The sequence below is a fragment of the Oncorhynchus keta genome, chromosome 26, assembly GCF_023373465.1.
Source record: "Oncorhynchus keta strain PuntledgeMale-10-30-2019 chromosome 26, Oket_V2, whole genome shotgun sequence".
In the NCBI taxonomy this organism is placed as follows: Eukaryota; Metazoa; Chordata; class Actinopteri; order Salmoniformes; family Salmonidae; genus Oncorhynchus; species Oncorhynchus keta.
In genome coordinates this window covers 16,506,584-16,534,433 of record NC_068446.1, presented here as the reverse complement: position 1 = coordinate 16,534,433, position 27,850 = coordinate 16,506,584, and the positions used below count along the sequence as shown (strand labels likewise).

General features: G+C 42.1%; 1 protein-coding gene across 1 annotated transcript in view; it reads right to left on the bottom strand.

Moving 5' to 3' along the window:
* LOC118359006 (BMP/retinoic acid-inducible neural-specific protein 3-like) overlaps positions 1–27,850 on the bottom strand; it is a 64,025-nt gene that overhangs the window by 7,282 nt on the left and 28,893 nt on the right. The window contains exons 2-4 of the mRNA XM_035737131.2: positions 20,798–21,140; positions 11,071–11,261; positions 6,961–7,151 (exon numbers count right to left, since the gene is read on the bottom strand). Coding sequence (XP_035593024.1) covers positions 6,961–7,151; positions 11,071–11,261; positions 20,798–21,009 — 594 coding nt within the window. The 5' untranslated portion in view covers positions 21,010–21,140. The remainder of the gene's footprint in view (positions 1–6,960; positions 7,152–11,070; positions 11,262–20,797; positions 21,141–27,850) is intronic.

Below are 27,850 nucleotides of genomic sequence, written 5' to 3'. Positions count from 1 at the left end.
ACGGATTGCCATTTTTCACCCTTTGTAGTAGAGGGACAGTGTTGTCAGCCCAGAGACATGACCAGGTTTGGCCTGTCACAGGACGGGCAGAGAGACAGATGGATGTGGCGAGAAAACAAGGGTCAGTCCATCAGTTACACAATCAAACACAATCCCAGAGTGCTGACAGAGAGAAAAAAACTAGAGAGGGACCTGATGATAATACTATATACAGGGAAACTTCTGGAGCTATTAAATCAAACCTTGAACCTAGCAAAACCTGGGTGTCTAGGAAAATGAATAGAATATGCTAATCAGAGAAAGGGGAGAATCTGTGTGGAATGATTTTGCCATTATTATTTTACAGCACATTGTAAATCACTAAATTTCCTTCATATGGGATTTTACTGCTGGTAAGACTGTAGAAATGAGGAACAACATTTTGGGACACTTGAATATATAATCTATTAAGAGTATTACTTGAAATGACATATGATAGCCCATATGGCATAATGTTGACTGACGAGCACGGCAATCCATTTACTCTATGGATAGCAGCTGATTTTTTTATTGTAGATACATTCTGGTATATTACTAAATGCTTAATGCACATTATTGGCGAGCTGTATCTCTGTGTTGCTGCTGGAGGAGGTTTCACATGTAATACAGAGAGGGGCTGTGTTCCAGTACACTCTGCTGAGCTTATTTTACTCTTTCTCTGCTTCTGCTTTTCTTCATGACCACTAGAGGGTAAGGAGATAGATAGGTATATGATACAGTAGCTTGATGAAGCAAAGATGAGGAAGATATGAGGAAAGGTGGTTATTTAAATGACGTGGTAAGCACTTTTACAATTGCCCAAGACTTACTGGCAAGTGCCGGGACAGGACTTTAGACTGAAAATGAAAGGTACAGATTGTAGCTTTAAGACTGCTGGGATACAGTGCACCTGTGACAAAAAAGAGCAATCGATTGAGTAGCAGGGCGGAAACATAAAAATTCAATGCTGCCATAATGGGAACATAATGCAATACTGTTCTGAGTGGAAATAAATATGAATCCTCACGGTGTTGTGAGAGCCCCGCTGCCGAGAAACGGTTTCTCATTGTTCATCAATCTGCAGACACACTGCCAACCATGGTCTGGGTCAGGTGGGGATATCACCATTGATTTAGTCAGGGAAATTGTCAATCATTCCCTCTGCTCAACCTTTCTGCCGCTCTGCTCTCACCTGACACTCTGAACTAATCTCTGCCTTTGAAAAATGAAATCCGGCACTCACACATACATACACACTATTAGCGTTACTCCCAACAGAACAGACAAAGCAGCGCGTCTTGCTATATGAGGAGTGACTGACCTCCCAACAAGCTCTATGGTTGAGATAGTAGAGCGCTTTGATAGTAGTTATTCATAGTTTGCTCTGTCAGAAACAGCTGTGACTTTCACTATATGAAGGATAGGGGAGGTTTTTCTTTCCTATTTTCAAAAGGTGTATGCACATTTTCGGGGGTAGGGTAAGAAGCATTTCAAAATAAATGAATATACAGTGCATTTGGAAAGTGTTCAGACCACATAGAGGGGTGGCAGCATAGCCTAGTGGTTAGAGCGGTGGACTAGCAACCACAGGTTGCAAGTTCAAATCCACGAACTGACAAGGTGACAAGCTGACAAGATACAAATCTGTCGTTCTGCCCCTGATCAAGGCAGTTAACCCACTGTTCCTAAGCCGTCATTGAAAATAAGAATTTGTTCTTAACTGACTTGCCTAGCTGAATAAAGGTAAAATAAAACTTCCCTTTTCCACATTTTGTTACGTTACAGCCTTATTCTAAAATGTATACAATGTTTTTTCCCCCTCAATCTGCACACAATATCCAATAACGAAAAAGCAAAAACAGGTTTTAAGATATGTTAGCAAATTCATAAAAAAATAAAAGATACTTTATTTACATAATTATTAAGACATTTTGCCACATCTTCAGAAGTATGCTTGGGGGTCATTGTCCATTTGGAAGACACATTTGCGACCAAGATTTAACTTCCTGACTGATGTCTTGAGATGTTGTTCAATATATCCACATCATTTTTCCTCCTTCATGATGCCATCAATTTTGTGAAGTGCACCAGTTCCTCCTGCAGCAAAGCACCCCCACAACATGATGCTGCCACCCCCGTGCTTCACGTTGGGATGGTCTTCTTCGACTTGCAAGCTTGCAAGCCCCTTTCCCTCCAAACATAACAATGGTCATTATGGCCAAACAGTTCTCTTTTTGTTTCGTCAGAACAGAGGATATTTCTCCAAAAATGATGATCTTTGTCCCCATGTGCAGTTGCAAACTGTAGTCTGGCTTTTTTATGGCGGTTTTGAAGCAGTGGCTTCTTCCTTGCTGAGTGGCCTTTCAGGTTATGTCGCTATAGGACCTATTTTACTGTGGATATTGATACTTCTGTACCGGTTTACTCCATCTTCACAAGGTCCTTTGCTGTTGTTCTGGGATTGATTTGCACTTTTCGCACCAAAGTACGTTCATCTCTAGGAGACCGCGTCTCCTTCCTGAGCGGTCTGATGGCTGCGTGGTCCCATGGTGTTTATACTTGCGCACTATTGTTTGTATAGATGAACGTGGTACCTTCAGGCGTTTGGAAATTGCTCCCAAGGATGAACCAGACTTGTGGAGGTCTACAATTATTTTTCTGAGATCTTGGCTGATTTCTTTTGATTGTCCCATAATGTCAAGCAAAGAGGCACTGCGTTTGAAGGTAGGCCTTGAAATACATCCACAGGTACACCTCCAATTGACTCAAATGATGTCAATTAGCCTATCAGAAGCTTCTAAAGCCATGACATCATTTTCTGGATTTTTACAAACTGTTTAATAAGGACAACAAAATCAAGGTATTGGAGTAGCCATCACAAAGCACTAACTTCAATCCTATAGAAAATGTGTGGACAGAACTGAAAAAGCGTGTGCGAGCAAGGAAGCCTTCAAACCTGACTCAATTACACCAGATCTGCCAGGAGGAATGGAACATTTGAAAATGTAACATTCACCCAATGTATTGTGGGAAGCTTGTGGAAGGCTACCCGAAACATTTGACCCAAGTTAAGCAATGCTACCAATTACTAATTGAGTATATTTAAACTTCTGACACACTGGGAATGTGAGGAAAGAAATAAATGCTGAAATTAATCACTCTCTCTAATATTATTCTGACATTTCACATTCTTAAAATAAAGTGGTGATCCTAACTGAACTAAGACATGGAATTTTTAATTGGATTAAATTAAATTGTGAAAAACAGTTTAAATGTATTTGGCTAAGGTGTATGTAAGCTTCCGACGTCAACTGTATATCCCAACCAGAAGCAATGAATTAGAGGCAACATCCTCACTAGTTTCAAGGATAGGGACACTAATCCGGACACTTATAAGAAATCCCGCTGTCCTCAAACGAACCATTAAAAAGGCAAAGCGTCAATTCCGAAAGACTACTAATAGTTATTTTCCACCATAATTTGCAAATCAATTTACTACAAATCCTACAATGTGATTTTCTGGATTTTTTTCTCTCATTTTGTCTGTCATAGTTGAAGTGTACCTATGATGAAAATTACAGGCCTCTCTCTTCTTTTTAAGTGGGAGAACATGCACAATTGGTGGCTGAGCAAATACTTTTTTGCCCCACTGTATATACAGTACCTCCATATCAGGTTTTGTTTTTTTGTGTATTTTTTCTATTGTTCCTGAATACCTTTCACATGTCTATTCATGTACCTTGGTTGGAAAGCAAGGTAGCAACAGAATACCTTTTAAGTGATCTACCGGGATGGCATGCATGTCACAACATTCATCTCATCAGCTACTCAGTTCAGATGAGTTCAACATCACCTACTGATCAACATTCCGCAAGCTTCTAGCCATCCAGGACGTACATGCCAGGCGGTATCTGAGAAAGGCCCGGAAAATTGCCAAAGAATCCAGTCACCCGAGATATGGACTGTTCTCCATGCTCCCATCTAGCAGGGCGGTACTGGCACATCAAGGCTCCTGAACTCCTAAACAGCTTCTATCCCCTGGCCTTGAGACTGTTTAATGGCTAACAACTCCTCTCTTTTTCCCACAGACTATCCATAATAAGATGAGACTTAGCAGCCTCAGAAATTGTATCCCAAATAAATGCTTCACAGAGTTCAAGTAACAGAGAAATCACAACATCAACTGCTCAGAAGAGACTGCATGAAAAAGGCCTTAATGGTACAATTTCTGCAAAGAAACAACTACTAAAAGACACCAATAAGAAGAAGAGACTTGCTTGGGCCAAGAAACACACGCATTGGGCATTAGACCGGTGAAAATGAGTCCTTTGGTCTGATGAGTCCAGATATACGATTTTTGGTTCCAACCTCTGTGTCGTTGTGAGACGCAGAGTAAGGTGAACGGATGATCTCCACATGTGTGGTTCCCACTGTGAAGTATGGAGGAGGAGGTTTGATGATGTTGGGGTGCTTTGCTGGTGACACTGTCTGTGAATTATTTAGAATTCAAGACACACAACCAGCATGGCTACCACAGCATTCTGCAGCGATACGCCATCCCATCTGATTTGCGATTAGTGAGACTATCATTTGTTTTTCAACAAGACAGTGACCCAACACATCTCCAGGCTATTTGGCCAAGAAGGAGAGTGATGAAGTGCTGCATCAGATGACCTGGCCTCCACAATCACCCGACCTCAACCCAATTGAGATGGTTTGGGATGAGTTGGACCGCAGAGTGAAGGAAAAGCAGCCAACAGGTGCTCAGCATATGTGGGAACTGCTTCAAGACTGTTGGAAAAGCATTCCAGGTGAAGCTGGTTGAGAGAATGCCAAGAGTGTTTAAAGCTGTCATCAAGAAAAAGAGTGGCTACTTTAATTAACACTTTTTTGGATCAAATTCCATATGTGTTATTTCATAGTTTTGATGTATTCACTATTATTCTGTAGAGTAATAATGTAGAAAATAGCAAGGAATACCATTGAATGAGTAGGTGTCCAAACTTTTGACTGGTACTGTATATATTAACAGTAGTATTGATACATTCCTGTTACCAGTCACTTTTCAGCCATCTTTACATGTATATCCTGTTAGTCCACTAGGGGCATTATTTCATTTTTGGATAAAAAGACGTGCCTGTTTTAAGCGCAATATTTTGTCACGAAAAGATGCTCGACTATGCTTGGAATTGATAGTTTTGGAAAGAAGACACTCTGACGTTTCCAGAACTGTGAAGATTTTCACTGTGAGTGCCGTTGAACAAAAGCTTCAGGCAAAACCAAGATGTTTGAGCGCCCAGGAAATTAACAGGATTTCTGAAGCTACGTTTTCCATGATCGCCTGTGAATGCGACAGGAATGAACGGACACTTTCTATCGTTTCCCCAAGGTGTCTGCAGCATTGTGACGTATTTGTAGGCATATCATTGGAAGATTGACCATAAGAGACTACAATTGCCAAGTGTCCCGCACGGTGTCTGCGTGGAAATTGGTGCGCAAAAGTCAGCTACCAGTATTTTTCCATCCGAATCAGAGAAGAATGCAGGCTTCCAGGGACGGCATTTCAATGAAGAGATATATGACAAAACACCTTGAGGATTGATTCAAACAACGTTTTCCATGTTTCAGTCGATATTATGGAGTTAATTCTTTGACGTGTAGGTGACTGAATTTTCGGTTAGTTTCGGTAGCCAAATGCATAGTAACAAAACGGAACGTTGTGTCCTACACAATAATCTTTCAGGAAAAACTGGACATCTGCTATGTAACTGAGAGTCTCCTCATTGAAACATCTGAAGTTCTTCAAAGGTAAATTATTTTATTTGATCCCTTTGCTGGTTTTTGTGAATATGTTGCGTGCTAAATGCTAACGCTAAATGCTAAGCTAGCTATCACCACTCTTACACAAATTATTGATTTTCTCTGGTTCTAAAGCATATTTTGAAAATCTGAGACGACAGGATTGTTAAGAAAAGGATAAGCTTGAGAGCAGGCATATTTATTTCATTTCATTTGCGATTTTTAGAAATCACTAACGTTGCGTTATGGTAATGAGCTTGAGGCTGTAGTAACGCGACCGCATGCGGGATGGGGCGGACTATGAGGATATCCTACTACCAGTCACTTATTATATATTAACCTATCTCAACCACTGCACTAAGGTACTGACCTGTATACAAAACATTAAGAACATCTGCTCTTTCCGTGACACAGACTGACCAGGTGAATTCAGGTGAAAGATATGATCCCTGACTGAGGTTACTTGTTAAATCCACTTTAATCAGTGTAGATCAAGGGGAAGAGACAGGTTAAAGAAGGATGTTTAAGCCTTGAGATAGTTGACATGGATTGTGAAGGTGTGGTATTTTGACAAAAAATGTGCCTTTGAACTAGGTATGGAAGTAGGTGCCAGGTGTACTGGTTTGAGTCAAGAACTGCAACGCTGCTGGGTTTTTCACGCTCAACATTTTCCCGTCTGTATCAAGAATGGTCCACCACCCAAAGGACATCTAGCCAACTTGACAACTGTGGGAAGCATTGGAGTCAACAGGGGCCAGCATCCCTGTGGAATGCTTTCAACACCTTGAGTCCCTGCCCTGACGAATTGAGGCTGTTCTGAGGGAAAAAAAGGGGGTGTGCAACTCAATATTAGGAAGGTGTTCCTAATGTTTCTAATACGCAGTGTTTCTAATACCCACATTCTCGTGTTTTTCAACCCATATTTGTGTTTTTGATTTGTTTAATATATATTTTATTTTATTATTTTTGATTTATTTATTATCCATATTATTATAATTACTGCATATTACTGCATTGTTGGGAAATAGCTAATTGCAGAAGTCTGATTGCAGTTATGAATCTGTCCGAAAGTCAGGGTGTGTACTGTATGTTTGTGTGTGTATGTCTGATGTGATCTGCATGTAGTGCAACTTGTAGGTTTACCTTGATGGCTGTGGATGCTATCTGGATGTGGTGCAGCTTGCGCAAAGTGCTCTCTCTGTCGATGAAGTAGGAGGCAGCCAACTGGTGCAGAACCTCCAGAGTAACACTGGACGAGTTGCCAGAGTAGTCGCTCACCTCGGGCTTCTTACTCAGCTTCCTCTTGTCCACAAATATCGCTAAGGCCTCTTCCCCTGCAAACAGAAAGACAGCGTCGGGACAATGTTTGCTGACGGTGTTTAAACAGGCTTTGTTACAAAGGTTGGGAAAAAGTTTGATGGCTAACATGGTTGAAACAGTTTATACAAATGTCAGCTGGTGTTATTTAGACAGTCTGAACTACATAACCAACTGTTAGTAATAATGGCAATAAAAGGTTTTTATCAATGTATTATTCACTGCCAGTGATTATGACTATTTACCAGATGCTATTTGGTAGTATATGAACAATTATAAACCAGGAAGTTTGGGTCCTGGATGTTGATTGGGAGAATATACCACAAGTACGATTCAAAAACACTTGTTTCCTGATCTTTTTCTGTTGATAAACAGTTAATAATAGCAATAAGGCACCTCAAGGGTTTGTGATATATAGACAATATACTGTATCACGGCTAAGAACTGCATACAGGCACCCTGCTTCACAACACAGCCCTTAGCCGTGGTATATATAAGGGATAAATGCTCCCGATCTGTACATTACCTTGGAAACTCAGTGGGACGGACGATGCATAAGCAGAGTCCCTCTGCAGACTTAATTCGTTCCAAGGTAATGTACAGAGTGGAAGCATTTATCCCACTTATACCTCAGTCAAGGAAAACAATACTAAAGCAAATATTTACTGGTATAGAATAGAAATGCCATTTATATAAATTCATACTTTTTCATCCTCCCACAAACCCTGCTTGTTAGTCTGTTGCCCAGTTGGTCTTTAAAAAAAAATTATATTGCCATGGTGGTTGGCAATGTTATTTTCCCTTGCTTGCTAGCTAACTATGGCTAACACAGTCACGTTAAACAATGCCTATGGCTAACAAACAATACAGCCACAATAACATCAAAGTAGCATTTGCGTTAGTTTAGGCTGTTTTCTACTAGCATTTATTTGGATAGATCCATAACAATGAGCTGATGATGTGCAATTTCGCCTGGCATAGAAAAGTTGTTTAACAACCCAATTCAACAACAGTTGCCGGAAAAAGCTGGTCAAACTAGAGAAATGAGAGGAATTGATAGCATAGCGCCACTTGCGCCATGACTGCAACATTGAAGGTCCGGAGAAATACAGGTTCATCACTCGCCACGTTAAGTCATCAGAAGCTGCTGCAAAATAATAACAGTGCGTTCGTAAATTCACTATGGCCATTTACTCTGTTCTCAGAGCACTCTCGTCTGTGTGCCAGAGCGCAGAATACATTTTTTTTACTAACACGCAACCCTCGTTGAAAATGACCAGTGTAAATAAATGTAGGAAAAAACATTTAATAAAATTGTTGCCAGCACCACAGTTAAAGTCACTTAGGCTCTAGATAAATTAAAATCATTCAAACAAGCTATGCTAGGGTAAGTAAAATTATCAGAGTGGGGTGTTCTCTTATTTGTGTCTGGAAGTAGCTAGCGAGCTTGCCAACTTTAGCCAGTTAGCTTGAGTGTTTGACTGCCGTTGCAAGGTCAGAACGCTCGGATCAACCCTTCACCTCAGCCAGAGGGTCAGTGTGTGCTCTGAATCCTCCGGATTTACGAACAGACAATCTGACAACACTCTGAATTAACAAACAACCCAGAACACAATCTGACACACTGGTGGAAATTTACAAACACCCCATAAGTCTCTGCGGAAACAAATTATTGCTTTTTAGCTAGGTTTTTCCTTATTGGACCTGCATTGACAATGTATCTCCTGACCCCTCCTGTCTTAGCCTCCAGTATTTATGCTGCAGTAGTTTATGTGTCGGGGGGCTAGGGTCAGTTTGTTATATCTGGAGACCTTCTCCTGTCTTATCCGGTGTCCTTTGTGAATTTAAGTATGCTCTCTCTAATTCTCTCTTTCTTTCTCTCTCTCAGTGGACCTCCGCCCTAGGACTACCTGGCATGATGACTCCTTGCTGTCCCCAGTCCACCTGGCCATGCTGCTGCTCCAGTTTCAACTGTTCTGCCTGCGGCTATGGAATCCTGACCTGTTCACCGGACGTGCTACCTATCCCAGACCTATTATTTGACCATGCTGGTCATTTATGAACATTTGAACATCTTGGCCATGTTCTGTTATAATCTCCACCCGGCACAGCCAGAAGAGGACTGGCCACCCCTCATAGCCTGGTTCCTCTCTAGGTTTCTTCCTAGGTTTTGGCCTTTCTAGGGAGTATTTCCTAGCCAACGTGCTTCAACACCTGCATTGCTTGCTGTTTTGAGTTTTTAGGCTGGGTTTCTGTACAGCACTTTGAGATATCAGCTGATGTACGAAGAGCTATATAAATACATTTGCTTTGATCTAATTTCAGTTTGTGTGGTTGTTAGTTTAGCTTTCTGTAACTTTGTAGCAAGTATGGTCTGCATGGTGTAGTGCTTAAGAAAGATAAAAAGGCGCCTATTGTTGGAACTACTTCAGAGGTGTTGTAAAGATGTGCGCTGAGAGTCAGGAAGCAAGTTCAGGGTAAATGAATAAACACGACATAATCAGAAACACGAACAACGTTACAGAACTGATACAGGGACGGAAACAATGATGCCTAGGGAAGGAACCAAAGGGAGTCACATATAGGGAAGGTAATCAGGGAAGTGATGGAGTTCAGGTGAGTCTAATGAACCGTAGGTGCGCGTAACGATGGTGACAAGTGTGCGCCATAACGAGCAGCCTGGTGACCTAGAGGTCGGAGAGGGAGCACACATGACAGGTGTCCTATATCTTTTCTAACTGTTGCGTATACAGTATCTGGTTTTAATGCCCACTCTAGAGTGCCCTTCTAGCCAATCAGAAACTATTATTCAACAATGCTGTGGAATAGTAGCAAATTATAAACTGGGTGGTTCAAGCCCTGAATGCAACGGGTATGACAAAATGTTGATTTTTACTTTTCCAATTACGTTGGTAACTAGTTTAAAATAGCAATAAGGTCCCTCGGAGGTTTGTGGTATATGGCCAATATACCACGGCTAAGCGCTGTGGTATATTGTTTCATCATTCTTAAGAACAGCCCTGAGCTGTGGTATATTGGCCATATACACCACACCCCTTTGTGCCAAATTACTTAAATATACCACACCCCCTCTGGCCTTATTGCTTAAATATACATTCAGATTCAGAGATAAGGTAATCCGTATTATGTGTTCTTCTTCCTCCGCTGCAGAAAGGTGCCCTTAATATCCCATGTTCCAGAACACGGACAGGCAATCAATTTATAACCCCAGTCAGCAGCGAGCAGCACATCTCTGGCTCATGGCCAAGCACTAGCTCCTCATCTTCCTCTCCTCATACTAGTCTGAATTGGTTGTGTGCCAGAGCACGGAGGTTACATTGCATCAGCCAGCACAGCAGTGTATGTGTTTGTGTGTGTGGGCATTTTACGGAGCCACTCATAACTACGACCTTTCCAGGAGCCCGGCTGAGGTAATCGACAAGTGTTGCTTTCCAACAGGAAACCCATTCCCTTGGCTGCCCCGACATGCCCATTGCTTTGTAGCTGAAATAAGCTGTTCCCCTGTAAAGAGCAACCACCCTCACGGCATTGTCCACATGTCTATCAAAGCACAACAATGCAGTGTCGCTGAGGGTTATAGTGTACATGTATTGAGGTTTTTAAAATGGGCTTTATTGATGTAGATAACACATTCTTGAAAGGTCTTCTTCTGAATTCGTATAGGCTGCTGTACCAATATTGTACATGTCCTGCCGTCAGTGGAATTGATCTAGATACAGATCTGTTAAACATCATCATTTTTGTGGTTCTGGAAATTTACTCACAGATTACACAAAGATGATCAGATTACCGTAACCCATATCCTAACCATTAGGGGGATGAAAAAATATGACCCTGTATCAGTTGATAGGGGTCAACTTCTACAGCTATACCTCCTCCTGCATTCCCACAGAATTCCCACAGTGGTTTGTTTACCTCCCAGTGTGGCCGACAGCAGAAAGTGAGTCCCATACTTCCTGATCAGGTTGTCAGTGATAAGCTGGGTGGTGGGTCTCCGACCCAGTAGACGGATGTTACGGATGAACTCTGGCGTCAGGGGCAACGGCGACTCCAGGAAGTCTCTCCTCTCCACAGCCAGGTTGTTCACCTTCCACCTCCCAAACTCCCTGGAAAGGAGATGACAGGGAGGATAAGACGCCATTGAAGATGCTGTTTGGTAAATAAGACTCACTAATTATGTGATGGTATTAATGATTTTCTGTCAGTCTGTCCTGTCTGTCCTGCAGAAGGGTAGGGCAGAGGTGAATCTACGGGGGCAGCCATCAACCACATTGCCTCACCTCACTGCATCATTAGCTTTAAGTTCTGACAGAGGGATGGGGGGAGAGAGAGAGAGAGAGAGAAAGGAGAGAGCAAAAGAGCAAAAGAGAGCGAGAGAGAGAATAGAGAGTTATTCCAAAACAGGTACCATTTGGAAGATGAATGTAGCTGGGGAGGAGACTGCTCTCAAAGCGAGCAGCTGACAGGTGCTCTCCTTAATAACCACATCATGACAGAAATGTGTAGTGACAGTGAAACCCATAGACATCGGCCCATCTCTAACACTCAATACAACTCATAATGAGGGAAGAAAGAAAAGCGCAGCAAAGGAAATGCTGGAGGCGGCTGTAAAGTTCTGAAAGCCGGCTGAACAAAATATTTCTCATGAAATATTCGTCTGTAGATGTGACATCCTCCTCTGTTTACATTGACAAACATTACTAAATTATTCTGAATGCAACCTTAAAGATGGGAGCTTCGTATGCCGTTACGCCTTGACAGACTTTGTTTGCATTAATCTGCTGTGTTTAAATAATCTTAGTATCTAGTATTTTAATTGGCTCTGACAGGTTCAGATAATATTTCTGTGCGTCAGGTCGAAATGAACATGCAGTTAGCTGGAGGCTACAGTAGAAGCTATGTCATGTAGGAAAGCATAGGCCTTATTGCCAGTTGTTTTTCCTCTTCTGTCCATCCCTCTGTCTTGAATTGCTATACTTCAATGTATTTCTCTCTCCTCCTCCACCACACACACAAAATATACACACAGACACACACTCCCTAACTACTCTCACAGGTACGGGTTAGCACTAAATGATGCACTGCCGTGTGAAGTGGAGGCTTGTCTGCTATAATCAGAATAGGTTGGACATCCTGGGCTGTAGGTGATGGATGGAGGGAGGATGGCCTTTTGATGGAAGATATATCACATTAAAGCAAGAGTAATGAGGGAAAGCATCACACCCAGATGTTTGATGGATTCAATCATGGTAAAAACCCTGAGTGCAACCTGCTTCTTATGGGGCAATGTGGAATTATCTCAAATAATTTCAAGCTGCTGTTGTATAGTCAGTAATGTAGCAATACATTTACTTTGTATAATATAAATTTGCATGTGTCCATTTATGGCTTTCTTTCATGTGTCCATTTCATTTAAGCTTTCTGAAATACATACATGAAACATACAGTGTAATAACTATACAGTATATACGCTTATACTTCTAATTTTAGACATGGCCCTTGAGTAATTTGTCAGTCAGTTACACCTAGCATAACCATTAATCCTGACCTCTTTTCACTCGATACATATAAATTCCTCTTCAACTGGCATACTATCGTATCCCTCACCAATTCTAACGAGCTTTGCTATGTTAGAGCTGAACTCGCCATTTCAAAGGTATCACGCGTAAGACGCAAGAGAGGGGGAGAGAGAGAGGAGTGAGAAAAGAAAGGGGAGAGAAAAGAGAGGGGAGAGAGAGAGAGAGAGAGAGAGAGAGAGGAGTGAGAAAAGAGGGGAGAGAGAGGATTGAGAAAAGAGGGGAGAGAGAGGAGTGAGAAAAGAGAGGGGAGCGAGAGAGAGGAGTGAGAAAAGAGAGGCGAGAGAGAGGAGTGAGAAAAGAGAGGCGAGAGAGAGAGAGAGGAGTGAGAAAAGAGAGGCGAGAGAGAGAGAGGAGTGAGAAAAGAGAGGCGAGAGAGAGAGAGGAGAGAGAAAAGAGAGGGTAGAGAGAGAGAGAGGAGTGAGAAAAGAGGGGAGAGAGAGGAGTGAGAAAAGAGAGGGGAGCGAGAGAGAGAGAGGAGAGAGAAAAGAGGGGAGAGAGAGGAGTGAGAAAAGAGGGGTGAGAGAGAGAGGAGTGAGAGAAGTGAGGGGCGAGAGAGAGAGGAGTGAGAAAAGAGAGGGGAGAGAAAGAGAGGGGAGAGGGAGAGAGAGAGAGGAGTGAGAAAAGAGAGGGGAGAGAGAGAGAGAGGAGTGAGAAAAGAGAGGGAGCAAAGGAACAGGTAAGGAAAGTGTAGCCTCAAATCCCCTCTGTCCCCTTTGTCTTATCTTAACCCCCCATAGACCTAATGGCATGTCCACCGGGAAGTGAGATGAAATGGATTTCACCATGGTGCAGTTTTCGGCGTTCTGCCGTCTTCCTTATACTAGACCATGCAGTTATTATTTATATCTTTCTCTCATCACTGTACTGTACGTAGCTACATTGGTTTAATTTGCGATAATGTTAATTCATTTTCACACATCTCATTGTTGGACTATTTCTGGGAGTGGAGATTATGAGAGCTGAGATTTCTGAGAACTGGGATACTGTATCTTGGCCTGCATACTGCATTTAAAAGCAACACTTATGCACTGAGCCTCCTCACTAACACCTCACTATCTAGAACCTAAAATGGTTCTTCAACTGTCCCCATAGGAGATCCCTTTGAATAACACTTTTTGGTTCCAGGTATAACCCTTTTGGGTTCCATGAAGAACCCTTTCCACAGAGGGTTCTACCTGAAACCAAAAAGGGTTCTCATATGGGGACAGCCAAAGAGTGTATGGGTATGAAATCAAAAACCAAGGTCTTTTTCAGGTTTCCAAAAGACAGTTTAAAATTTGACGCATTGCAGCCTTAACTAAATATGTCATTCACCCTGTGACCTTCTCTATGCAATTTGACGCCAACACACCCACTTATGTTATTCAAATGCAATATGTCAAAAACAAGAGATACACACACATAGCCTACGGTTGCCTACACCCTGTTGTCTATGGCAACTGTCACTTGGCAATGGATGCCTAGGACAGGTGGTGCAGCGGAACCCCGTCTCTACTCATGTTGACTGAGGGAAACACTGTTTCACTCGCTAAATCACTGAGTGATTCCCCAAACAGGAAAACAGCCTTCATTTACCTGTTATAGGACTCATTAAAATTATTTCAAATTCAATCAGGAGGAGATGGTGCGATTTCATTACTGCAGCGTAGAAACACGCCGCCACTGTAACTAGAAGTACCCAGTTGTGGTAATTCATCTTCTCTCTGTCAGTGCGGATTATGAGAATTTAGCAGAGATCCAAAACTCTGCAGGAGCAGAACTGGGCAGGAGAATAATATTGTCACTTTCCATCTCCTCAAGTCTCTTTTGCTGTGAAATGATCTGTTATGGGCCGGGGAATAGATTGTCAGATATGAGAGGTCATTTGAAAATCAACAAACAGGGTGGTTGACTGTTTGGCTATGCTGCAATCTCTGGGAATTGGCAACAGAGTGGACATATTGGATGTATGCTTGTCAGCATGCCACATATTAAGAGGCAATTAGTACAACCTGCATGCACTTTAATACAAAATGGCCACCACACAATTCCACAATAAAACCAAAAGTTGTCTGGCAAAGTCGGCAAAGCAATGTCTACACGGCATGGGTAGTCTAGTCAAGTACTAAGGTCCGGTCACACAAAATCTCCTAGGTGACAATGGTCCGAATGGATATTGTCACTTATCGGCGTAGTAACAAACCCCCACCTCGCATCCCATGCGATCCCAAACTGTTCAAACTGTTCACACTCCTTTTTTTGGCAGAGAGGAAATGTTGCAGTTTTAATGCTCATTTCCTGTAATTCTTCAGATTTTACTGTAGAATTACAGGAAATTCCCCCCATTAAACATGGACTGGTTGTAATTTAGCGTGCCTCAGACACAACCTTGAGGCTGACAGTAGCCTCTCAGGGGACTGTCTGATAATGCAGAGTAATAAGTATTAAGAGCCTACTAATCACTTGGCCACATGATAAGACTATTAATCTTACCACCCATGAAGCTCAGGCCACAGAGCTAGGTTGGGCCGCACTAGCCAGGGGAGAAATATATTTTAAAAAACGTCAACGCGGGAAGCCCATTAAACACCCAACACAAATCCATAGATTTCATAGTCCCGTCTGCAGTTTCCCAGTGCATGTTCAATAGCCTTCCAAGCCATGATGAATGGTATTTATGGCATAATTGCCACTAATTTCATATAACAAGCCAATATATGAAATTGTGTTTAGCGTGACAAATCATCAGTTACTTTCCCTGCACTAAAGTAATCAACATATTTTACCTGATCAGATTTCAGAATATGCATATGGGCCTTTGCTTGTAATAACCTTGATCCACTTAAAAAATATATATATATTTTTTTAAATCAACCACAATAGCTATATTATGTAGGTGTCTAGGTGCATTGATTTAAAAAAAAAATGTATTTACATAGATAAGAACATTTCCACAATTGCTACACAAGTAGGTGCCATTTTTGTCATTCGAGTTTACTTGCTAGAGAAAGGAAAGTTCTTCACTCCTCTCCAAGGGCCTTTATTGAACTGAAGGAACTGCAATGAAGTCAAATGAGGTGAAGTGAATAATGTTTCCACTAGATCATTATAAAAGGGGTGAGGTGAGGTCTTTCCACATAACTGTTCAAGGCCTTCCTTCCAGTGGTATTTACCTCACACCTTTAAATTCTTCGATATAGGGGGCGCTCTTTTAATTTTTGGATGAAAAACGTTCCCGTTTTAAACAAGATATTTTGCCACAAAAAGATGCTCGACTATGCATATAATTGCTTTGGAAAGAAAACACTCTGACGTTTCCAAAACGGCAAAGATATTGTCTGCGAGTGCCACAGAACTGATGTTACAGAAAAAACCCAGATACAAATACAATCAGGAAGTGCCACATTTTTTGAAACCGCCTCATGGCAATGAGTCCTTATATGGCTGTGGAGGAGCTAGGAGTCAGCTTACCTTTTCCACGTTTTCCCAAAGGTGTCTGCAGCATTGTGATGTATTTGTAGGCATATCATTGGAAGATTGACCATAAGAGACTACATTTACCAGGTGGTCGCTTGGTGTCCTCCGTCGCAATTATTGCGTAATCTCCAGCTGCAGTATTTTTCCGTTTTCTTCTGATGAGAAGCCAGCTGCCATCACTGATAGATTATTGAATAGATATGTGAAAAACACCTTGAGGATTGATTCTAAACAACGTTTGCCATGTTTCTGTCGATATTATGGAGCTAATTTGGAAAAAAGTTTGGCGTTGTAAGTGACTGCATTTTCGTTTTTTTTTCTTAGCCAAACGTGATGAACAAAACGGAGCTATTTATCTTACACAAATAATATTTTTGGAAAAAATGAACATTTGCTATCTAACTGAGAGTCTCGTCATTGAAAACATCCGAAGTTCTTCAAAGGTAAATTATTTTTATTTGAATGCTTTTCTTGTTTTTGTGAAAATGTTGCCTGCTGAATGCTATGCTTAATGCTATGCTAGGCTATCAATACTCTTACACAAATGCTTGTGTAGCTTTGGTTAAAGCATATTTTGAAAATCTGAGATGACAGTGTTGTTAACAAAAGGCTAAGCTTGTCTTTCAATATATTTATTTCATTTAATTTGCGATTTTCATGAATAGGAAACGTTGCGTTATGGTAATGAGCTTGAGGCTATGATTACGCTCCCGGATACGGGATTGCTCGATGCTAGAGGTTAAACCCCACATGAGACTGAACATACTTAAGTGGATAAAACATTAATCTGGCTTTGATGCATTTCAGAATATGCATATGGCTCTTGTGGTCCACTCTGTCCATCTATGCCCTCCCCCGCCCTCCCTTAGGCAAATCAGATCACACCTCCAATCTGCTCCTCCCTTCCTATAGGCAGAATCTCAAACAGGAAGAACTCATGGTAAGGACTGTTCAACGCTGGTCTGACAAATCGGAATCCATGCTTCAAGATTGTTTTGATCACGCGGACTGGGATATGTTTAGGGTTGCCTCTGGGAATAACATTGATCTATACACTCACACAGTGACTAAATTTATCATGAAGTGCATAGGAGATGTTGTTCCCACTGTGACGATTAAAACCTATCCAAACCAAAAACCGTGGATAGATGGCAGCATTCGTAGAAAACTGAAAGCGCGAACCACGGCAAGGTGACTGGGAATATGATTGAGAACAAACAGTGCAATTATGCACTTCGTAAGGCAAGCAAACAGGCAAAACGTCAGTACAGAGACAAAGTGGAGTCAACGGCTCAGACACAAGACGTATGTGGCAGGGACTCCAGACAATCATAGATTATAAAGGGAAAACCAGCCACGCCGCGGACACAGAAGTCTTGCTCCCAGACAAGAGAAACACCTTTCCTTTGCTCGCATCGAGGAAAACACTGCTCCCGTTGAATGTGAGCTGTCGTTCTCCGTAGCCAACGTGAGAGACATTTAAGTGTGTTAACCCTCACAAGGCTGCCGGCCCAGACGGGATCCCTAGCCGAATCCTCAGAGCATGCACAGACCACCAGCTGGCTGGAATGTTTAAGGACATATTCCATTTCTCCCTATCCCAGTCTTTTGCCCCCACTTACTTCAAGATGTCCACCATTGTTCCTGTACCCAAACAAAAAAGCTTAGGTAACTGAACTAAATTACTATTGCCCCGTAGCACTCACTTTAGTCATCATGAATTGCTTTGAGAGGCTAGTGAGGGATCATATCACCAAAACTTTACCCGACACACTATACCCATTGCAACTTGCATACTGCCCCAATAGATCCATGGATGACGCAATTGCCATCGCACTGGCCCAACCCATCTGGACAAGAGGAATATGTAAAAGGAATATGTAAGAATGCATTTAATTGACTACAGCTCAGCCTTCAACCATGGTACCCTCCAAGCTCATCACTAAGCTCGGACTAAGCCTGGGTCTGAACGCTGCCCTGTGCAACTGGGTCCTGGACTTCCTGATGGGCCGCTCCTAGGTTGTGAAGGTAGACACTGACACCCCCACTACGCTGATCCGCCCCACAGACAGTGTGGTGAAAAAGGCGCAACAGCACATTTTCAACTTAAGGAGGTTGAAGAAATTCGGCTTGGCCCCTAAGACCCTCAAACTGTACCATTCAGAGCACCCTGTCAGGCTGTACCAGCGCCTGCTAGGGCAACTGCACCGTCCACAACCGCAGGACTCTCCAGAGGGGGCACACTGCCTGCCCTCCAGGACATCTACAGCACCCGTTATCACAGGAATGCCAAGAAGATCATCAAGAACCTCAGCCACATAAGCCACACCCTTTTAACCCTGCTACCAACCAGAAGGTCGGTACAGGGTCGGTACAGGTGCATCAAAGCTGGGGCCAAGAGACTGAAAAACAGCTTCAATCTCAAGCCCATCAGACTGTAAAATAGTCAATACTTGCCAGCCTCCGCTCAGTACCCCGCTCTGAACTTTAGTCATTGTCACTAGCCGGCTAGTACCCGGTTACTCTACCATGCACCTAAGAGTATTCTGCCCTATAGTCAAGGAACACTGGTCACTAATAATGTTTACATACTGTTTTACCCATTCATATCTACAGTGCATTCGGAAAGTTTTCAGACCCCTTCCCTTTTTCCACATTTTGTTACGTTACAGCCTTATTCTAAAATTGATTAAATAAAAAAAATATCCACACACAATACCAGATAATGACGAAGTGAAAACATGTTTTGAGAATTTTTGCAAAATAAAAACAGATATACCTTATTTACCTAAGTAGCCTCTGTTTTCATTGATTATCCTTGAGATGTTTCTACAACTTGATTTGAGTCCACCGGTGGTAAATTCAATTGATTGAACATGATTTGGAAAGGCACACACATGTCTATATAAGGTCCCATAGTTGACAGTGCATGTCAGAACAAAAACTAAGCCAGGAAGTCGAAAGAAATGTTCGCAGAACTCCAAGACAGGATTGTGCCGAGGCACAGATCTGGGGAAGGGTACAAAAACATTTCTGCAGCATTGAAGGTCCCCAAGAATATGGAAGAAGTTTGGCACAACCAAGACTCTTCCTAGAGCTGGGTGCCTGGCCTCTGGGTAGAAGGGCCTTGGTAAGTTAGGTGACCAAGAACCCGGTGGTCACTCTAACAGAGCTCCAGAGTTCCTCTGTGGAGATGGGAGAACCTTCAGAAGGACAACCATCTCTGCAGCACTCCACCAATCAGGCCTTTATGGTAGATTGGCCAGACGGAAGCCACTCCTCAGTAAAAGGCAGATGACAGCCTACTTTAAGTTTGCCAAAAGGCACCCAAAGGACTTGAGATTCTCTGGTCTGATGAAACCAAGTTTGAACTATTTGGCCTAAATGCAAAGCGTCATGTCTGGAGGAAAGCTGGCACCATCCCTACAGTGAAGCATGGTGGCAACATCATGCTGTGGGGGTGTCTTTCAGCGGCAGGGACTGGGACCCGAGTAATGATCGAGGGAAAGAGGAACAGAGCAAAGTACAGAGAGATCCTTGATGAAAACTTTGCTCCAGAGTGCTCAGGACCCCAAACTGGGGAAAAGGTTCACCTTCCAACAGGACAATGACCTTAAGCATACAGTCAAGACAACGCAGGAGTGGCTTTGAATGTCCTTGAGTGGCCCAGCCAGAGCCGGACTTGAAACCGATTGAACATCTCTGGAGAGACCTGAATATAGCTGAGCAGCAACGCTCTCCATCCAACCTGACAGAGCTTGATATGATCTGCAGAGAAGAATGGGAGAAACTCCACAAATACAGGTGTGCCAAGCTTGTAGCATCATACCTAAGAAGACTCAAGGCTGTAATCGCTACCAAAGGTGCTGAGTAAATTGTCTGAATACTTACGTGAATGTGATATCAGTTTTTTATTTTGAATAAATGTGCAAATATTTCTATAAACCAGTTTCTGCTTTGTCATTATGGGGTATTGTGTGTAGATTGAGGAGGGGGAAAAAAACGATTTAATCAAAATTAGAATTTTTATTTATTTCACCTTTATTTAACCAGGTAGGCTAGTTGAGAACAAGTTCTCATTTGCAACTGCGACCTGGCAGTTGCAAATGAAAAAAAAAAAAGTTGTAACTTAACAAAAATGTGGATAAAGTCAAGGGGTCTGAATCCTTTCTGAATGCACTGTATATACTGCATTCTAGTCAAGACCTATCCTATTTAACCATTGCTGTACATATAGTATTATTCAGATATACTACATATTCTATCTACATACGGTACCATCACACACACATTTCATATATATATTAAAAAAACATACAATATTTCTACATTTCCTAATTCCATTATTTTACTTTTTAGATGTGTTTATTGTGGTGTATTGTTAGATATTACTGCATTGTTGGAGCTAGGAACACAAGCATTTCATTATACCTTCAATAACACCTGCCAAATATGCGACTGATACAATTTGATTTAACTTTAGATTCTCCCAACACCTCATCAGACTACCTGTGTTCTGACTCTCCTGTATGTAAGAGAACTCTGCTATGGAGACGCACCCCTTTAACTGTAAGCCCCCTACGTATAAACCCTGATATGAGACTAACCTGTATATCTTGTAGCGGGTGGAGAAGCCCTGCCGGTTCCTCTCGACGAAGTCTGTGTATTCCTGGGAGTGGTGGAAGGGGCCCTTGTCGGACAGCAGCCAGTCCAGGGGCCCCCCAGGGCGGTCGTGGGGCAGGCTGGCCAATGCAGGGGCCCCGGTCAAGAGCCAGAACCAGACCCAGCAGTGCAGGATCAGAAAACCCCATAGAGCCATCAGAGGTTGAGGGAGGGAGGGAGGGAGGGAAAGAGGGAAGGGATCAGCAGTGGAAGGGATTCCCACACGTGAGCTTACACCTCCTCTGGGATGACAGGTGGATCTGCATTCCCTCACCTCCCCCGGATGACCTGGGAGTGAGAGACATCATTGTCACTTGAGAAATGAAAGCTCTTAATCATCAAGCACCTTCATAATTTTAGAGATCCCATACTGACAAGTAACAAAAAAAATTAATCTGATCTCTTTAGCTCTTATGGATTAAGTCACTAGACATCTGTTTTAAGACTAGCCTGCTGTTCCATCTCTAGTCCAAGCCTCCCATCTTCCTCCTAAGAGTTGTCAATTTCTCCCTGCAGCCGTGACCAAACCAGATGCTTGTTTTTGTCCCATTACTGTATTCTGATGACAATCTGTCAAGTGAACTCAGCCATGTGACCATGTGTGTGGGAGTGTTTCAGAAATCATTATTCTCAAACAATAGCACAAGACACCAGGGGGTGGGGGGTGGACATGGGAGCAGGTGCTAGGAGATAAGAGAAAGAGCGGTATGGAGAGAGAGAAAGAGATGAGAGAGAGAAAGAGAGAGAGACTGGGAGAAAGAGTGACATATGGAGAAAAAGAGAGCTAGAAAGAGAGGAGAGAGAGAAAAAGAGAGAAGTGTGAGAGAAGGTGTGTGCGCGCATCATGTGTGTGACTATAATGAATTGCAGACTGGGTGTTATTCACAGAAAAGTGAATATCCTTCACCAATGCAAACACAGGCTTTATCTGGTTCACAATGTGATCACACCAGATTCAAAAGCTCTGATTTTGCTGCATGACATTTAATTCCTCAGTGCAGACATCTGTGTATGGCAACACATATTGATGAGATGTGTGTGTGTGTGTGTGTGTGTGTGTGTGTGTGTGTGTGTGTGTGTGTGTGTGTGTGTGTGTTAGGGTTGGGGTGGTTGGATCTGAGTAAGTACACAGCAGGGAGCCAACAATGGAGAGCAGTTCATTTTTGCACAGTGGTGTTCCACATAGTGAGGGAGGTAAGGAAGCCATGAAACACTGCAACCATTGCTATCCTCAGTAATTCCCTTATAACTTTGTTTTTGTGGCTGTTGTTAATGTTAAACAGTGAGTTAGCCTTTCAGCTTTTACAGCATTCATGCAACAGCAACACTATTTCCATCAAGTCAATTGGACCCCCTGCAGCACGTAGGGTTTACATGGCTTTTTGTAAACATTGTGTAAATGTGACCTTCGCTTACAGTGAGGGGACTGCCTAACCTGTTAATATTAGAAAAGAGTACAGGGGTCATGTTTAAAGACGCTTTATTTTATCATCCAACAGGCATGAGGCCAAACAAACACTGATGCAGGAAGGAAAACTATTTAGTCTCTCTCTCTCTTTCCAGCTGACTTTCTCTCTCACTCATCATCATCTCTATTCTATCTACCTGCTCAATGTAAAAGTCCAGTATGTAAACATGTATCTGTCCACAGATTCAGACAACACCAGCTCTACAATCACATTAACAGACAACACAGACCCAACTAACCAGATTATTATCTGTCTGAATCATATCCGGTACACACCATTACCACTTTACAAGGGCATTACTGGATCACATATGTGCTTGCATACGCAAACATAAACATGACATTTTCAAACATGGTTAAAATTCCATCCTTGAGCTGCAATAAGTATCATATTTTGGTATTTTATTAGGATACCCATTTGCTGTTGCGAAAGCAGCAGCTTCTATTCCTGGGGTCCACACATAACATGACATGATACATAAGGAATAAACTCTGATTTTCTGTACATTACCTTGGAAATAATGGACGATGGCGCAGGATGAGGCAGAGCCGAGTCCCTTTGTGGAGTTCATTTTCCCAAGGTAACATACAGAGGCATTTATCCCAATTATACCACTATGGCCAAATAAACAATATGAAAGTACACATTTAGTGGTATAAATACTTTTTTCTACATTACTATTTAAAAAATGTATAAGCAAATTCATACTTTCTCAGCTTTTGGTTGCCAGAGAACTAATCGTTTGTTCAATTAGTTCCATATTTATGGACACGACCCAGTCGTTCGTTCTTTATGTTCCATTGCCATGCTCAGTGGCAACGTTCTTATCCATTCCTTGCTGCTAGCTAACCAACTAACTATTGCTACACGGTCACACATTTTATTTAGTTGTGTATGTATAAGGTGTTTATCCTGCTTATACCACAGTTGCCAAAGAAAACAATACTATAAACGCCAGTGAAAGCTGCTGAGGGGAGAACTGCTCATAATGGCTGGGAAGGAGTGAATGGAATGTCATCAAACAAATGGAACCAATGTGCTTTTAACACGAGCCTGTACTTCCCAATTAAGGTGCCACCAACCTCATGTGATAAGCGCACATTTACCGGTAGAAATACAATATTTTCATTGACATTTTCATTTACAGTGCATTCGGAAAGTATTCAGACCCCTTGACTTACAGTACATTCGGAAAGTATTCAGACCCCTTGACTTACAGTGCATTCGGAAAGTATTCAGACCCCTTGACTTACAGTGCATTCGGAAAGTATTCAGACCCCTTGACTTACAGTGCATTCGGAAAGTATTCAGACCCCTTGACTTACAGTGCATTCGGAAAGTATTCAGACCCCTTGACTTACAGTGCATTCGGAAAGTATTCAGACTCCTTGACTTACAGTACATTCGGAAAGTATTCAGACCCCTTCACCTTTTCCACTTTGTTACATTAGTCTTATTCTAAAATGGACTAAATAGATTTTTTCCTCATCAATTTACACACAATAATCCATAATGACAAAGCAAAAACAGGTTTAAAAATGTTTTGTAATAAAACGTAAATATCACATTTACATAAGTATTCAGACCTTTACTTTGTTGAAGCACCTTTGGCAGCGATTACAACCTTGTCTCTTTGTGGGTATGACGCTACAAGCTTGGTGCATGACGCTACAAGCTTGGTGATCCTCTCAAGCTCTCAGGTTGGATGTGGAGTGTCGATGGACAGCTATTTTCAGGTCTCTCCAGAGATGTTTGATCGGGTTCAAGTCCGGGCTCTAGCCGGTCCACTCAAGGACATTCAGAGACTTGTCCCGAAGCCACTCCTGCATTGTGTTGGCTGTGTGCTTAGGGTCATTGTCCTGTTGGATGGTGAACCTTCGCCCCTAGTCTGAGGTCCTGAGCGATCTGGAGCAGGTTTTCATCAAGGATCTCTCTGTACTTTTCTCCGCTCATCTTTCCCTTGATTCTGCCTAGTCTCCCAGTCCCTGCCGCTGAAAAACATCCCCACAGCATGATGCTGCCACCACCATGCTTTACCATAGGGATGGTGACAAGTTTCCTCCAGACGTGATGCTTGGCATTCAGGCCAAAGAGTTCAATCTTGTTTTCATCAGACCAGAAAATCTTGTTTCTTATGGTCTGAGAGTCCTTAAGGTTCCTTTTGGCAATCTCCAAGCGGGCTATCATGTGCCTTTTACTGAGGAGTGGCTTCTGTCTGGCCACTCTACCATAAAGGTCTGATTGGTGGGGTGATGCAGAGATGTTTGTCCTTCTGGAAGTTTCTCCCATCTCAACAGAGGAATTCCGGAGGTCTGTCAGAGTGACCATTGGGTTCTTGGTAACCTCCCTGACCAAGGTCCTTCTTCCCCGATTGCTGAGTTTGGCTAGGCAGGCAGCTCCAGGAAGAGTCTTGGTGGTTTCAAATTTCTTCCATTTAAAATTATGTTGGCCACTGTGTTCTTGGGGACGTTTAATGCTGCAGACATTTTTTGTGCCTCGACACAATCCTGTCTCGGAGCTCAACATACAATTCCTTCGACCTCATGGCTTGGTTTTTGCACTAGAGGTGAAATAAATAGACAACTATTTAGGCGAGGTGCAGGCTAGCGGAATGGAACACATGAAAAATTAAAGGAGGAGCTGCACACTCTAGGAGGTCCAATGCAATAATTGAATAACCTAATAACCAACGTTTCAACAGACAAGCTGTCTTCATCGGGGTATAATGACAAACACTACAGGGTGACTAGTTTATAGTGTCAAAGGACACACGTGTGTCTGTAATCATGGCTGGGTGTGGCGTGATATCATTGGTTAATTCTCAGATATAAAAAATAACATAACAAAAACATTAAAGTATAGCATACGATCGAAGATACAAACATTTACAATAGCAAAATCACAAGAATGGCTTCAGATCGAAGTCTACGTCGAGACCGAAGTGAGTGAGGGTCTTTAAATTAAAGATCCAGGCAGCCTCTCATTTTAACAAATTGTCGAGGTCACCCCCTCTCCTTGCGAAGGTGACATGGTCGATGCCGATATAAAATAGGGACGAAATCGAGTGGTTTGTTTGCACAAAGTGGGCCGCAACTGGGTAAGTCGAGTTTTTGCACCTAATGGTGCTATAACGTTCCAAGATGTGTACGTTTAATTAGCACTTTGTTTTACACACATCATTTTTTTTCACAAGGACAAGTTGTAAGATAAATATCCTTAGTGGATCACATGATAATGCCTTTGCACTGTCAACTGTGGGACCTTATATAGATAGGTCTGTGCCTTTCCAAAACATGTCCAATCAATTAAATTTACCACAGATGGACTCCAATCAAGTTGTAGAAACATCTCAAGGATGATCAATGGAAACAGGATGCACCTGAGCTCAATTTCGAGTCTCAGAGCAAAGGGTCTGAATACTTATGTAATTAAGGCATTTCAGTCTATTTTTTAATACATTTGCAAAAATGTTTTAAAGAAAACTGTTTTTGCTTTGTCATTATGGGGTATTGTGTGAGATTATTTATTTTTAAATCCATTTTAGAATACATTTGTAATGTAATACAATGTGGAAAAAGTCAAGTGGTCTGAATACTTTCCGAAGGCACACAATATCTAGGTCAAATAGGGAAGATGCGTTGTGCCGTGAGGTGTTGCTTTATCTGTTTTTTTAAACCATGTTTGTTCATTCGAGCAATATGAGATGGAAAGGAGTTCCATGCAATAATGGCTCTATATAATATTGCACCCCTTTTTTTAGGACTGTGGACTTTTTGGGGGGGATTTGAGGACTATGAAAAGGCCCCTGGTGGCATGTCTGGTGAGGTAAGTGTGTGTGTCAGAGCTGTGTGTAAGTTGACTATGCAAACAATTTGGAATTTTCAACACATTAAGGTTTCTTTTAAAAAGAAGAAGTGACGCAGTCAGCCTCTCCTCAACTCTTAGCCAAGAGAGATTGGCATGCATAGTATTCATACTGTATTAGCCCTCAGATTACAATGAAGAGCAAGACGTGCCACGCTGTTCTGGGCCAGAGGCAGATTAACTAGGTTATTCTTTGTAGCACTTGACCACATGACTGGACAATAATCACGATAAAACAAAACTAAAGCCTGCAGTACTTGTATTTTTTTGAACGTGGTGCCAAAAAACAGCAGTGCATTTCTTTATCATGGACAGACCTCTCCCCATCTTTATACCCATAGAATCTATATGTTTTCACCATGACAGTTTACAATCTAAGGTAACATCAAGTAATTGAGTCTCAACTTCATTATAGCCACACCATTCATTACTAGATTCAGCTGAGGTCAAGAGCATATGGAATGATTTGTACCAAATACAATGCTCTTAGTTGTAGAGACCAGTTTATTACTAGCCACCCATTCCAAAACTGACTACAACTCCTTGTTAAGGATTACAGTGACTTCATTTAGCTGTGATGGTGACATGTACAGTTGAAGTTGGAAGTTTACATACACCTTAGCAAAATATATTTACCTAATTTTTTCACAATTCCTGACATTTAATCCAAGCAAAAAATTGCTGTTTTAGTTCAGTTAGGATCACCACTTTATTAAGAATATGAAATGTCATATTAACAGTAGAGAGAATGGTTTATTTCAGCTCTTATTTCTTCCATCACATTCAAAGTGGGTCAGAAGTTTACATACACTCAATTAGTATTTGGTAGCATTGCCTTTAAATTGTTTAACTTGCCTCAAACGTTTTGGGAAGCCTTCCACAAACTTCTCACAATAAATTGGGTGAATTTTGGCCTATTCCCGCCTGACAGAGCTGGTGTAACTGAGTCAGGATTGTAGGCCTCATTGCTCTCACACACTTTTTCAGTTCTGCCCACACATTTTCTATAGAATTGAGGTCAGGGCTTTGTGATGGCCACTCCAATTCCTTGACTTTGTTGTCCTTGACTTTGTTGTCCTTGACTCTGTTGTCTTGCCACAACTTTGGAAGTATGCTTGCTTTAACTTCATGACTGATGTCTTGAGATGTTGCTTCAATATATCCACATCATTGTCCTCCCTCATGATGCCATCTATTTTGTGAAGTGCACCAGTCCCTCCTTCAGCAATGCTTCCCCACAACATGATGCTGCAACCCCCGTGCTTCACGTTTGGGATGGTGTTCTTCAGCTTGCAAGCCTCCCCCTTTTTCCTCCAAACATAACGATGGTCATTATGGCCAAACAGTTCTATTTTTGTTTCATCAGACCAGAGGACATTTCTCCAAAAAGTATGATCTTTGTCCCCATGTGCTGTTGCAAACCGGAGTCTGGCTTTTTTATGGCGGTTTTGGAGCAGTGGCTTCTTCTTTGCTGAGTGGCCTTTCAGGTTATGTCGATATTGGACTCGTTTTATTGTGGATATAGATACTTGTGCATCAGTTTCCTCCAGCATCTTCACAAGGTCTGTTGCTGTTGTTCTGGGATTGATTTGTACTTTTCGCACCAAAGTACGTTCATCACTAGGAGACAGAACGCGGCTCCTTCCTGAGCGGTCTGACGGCTGT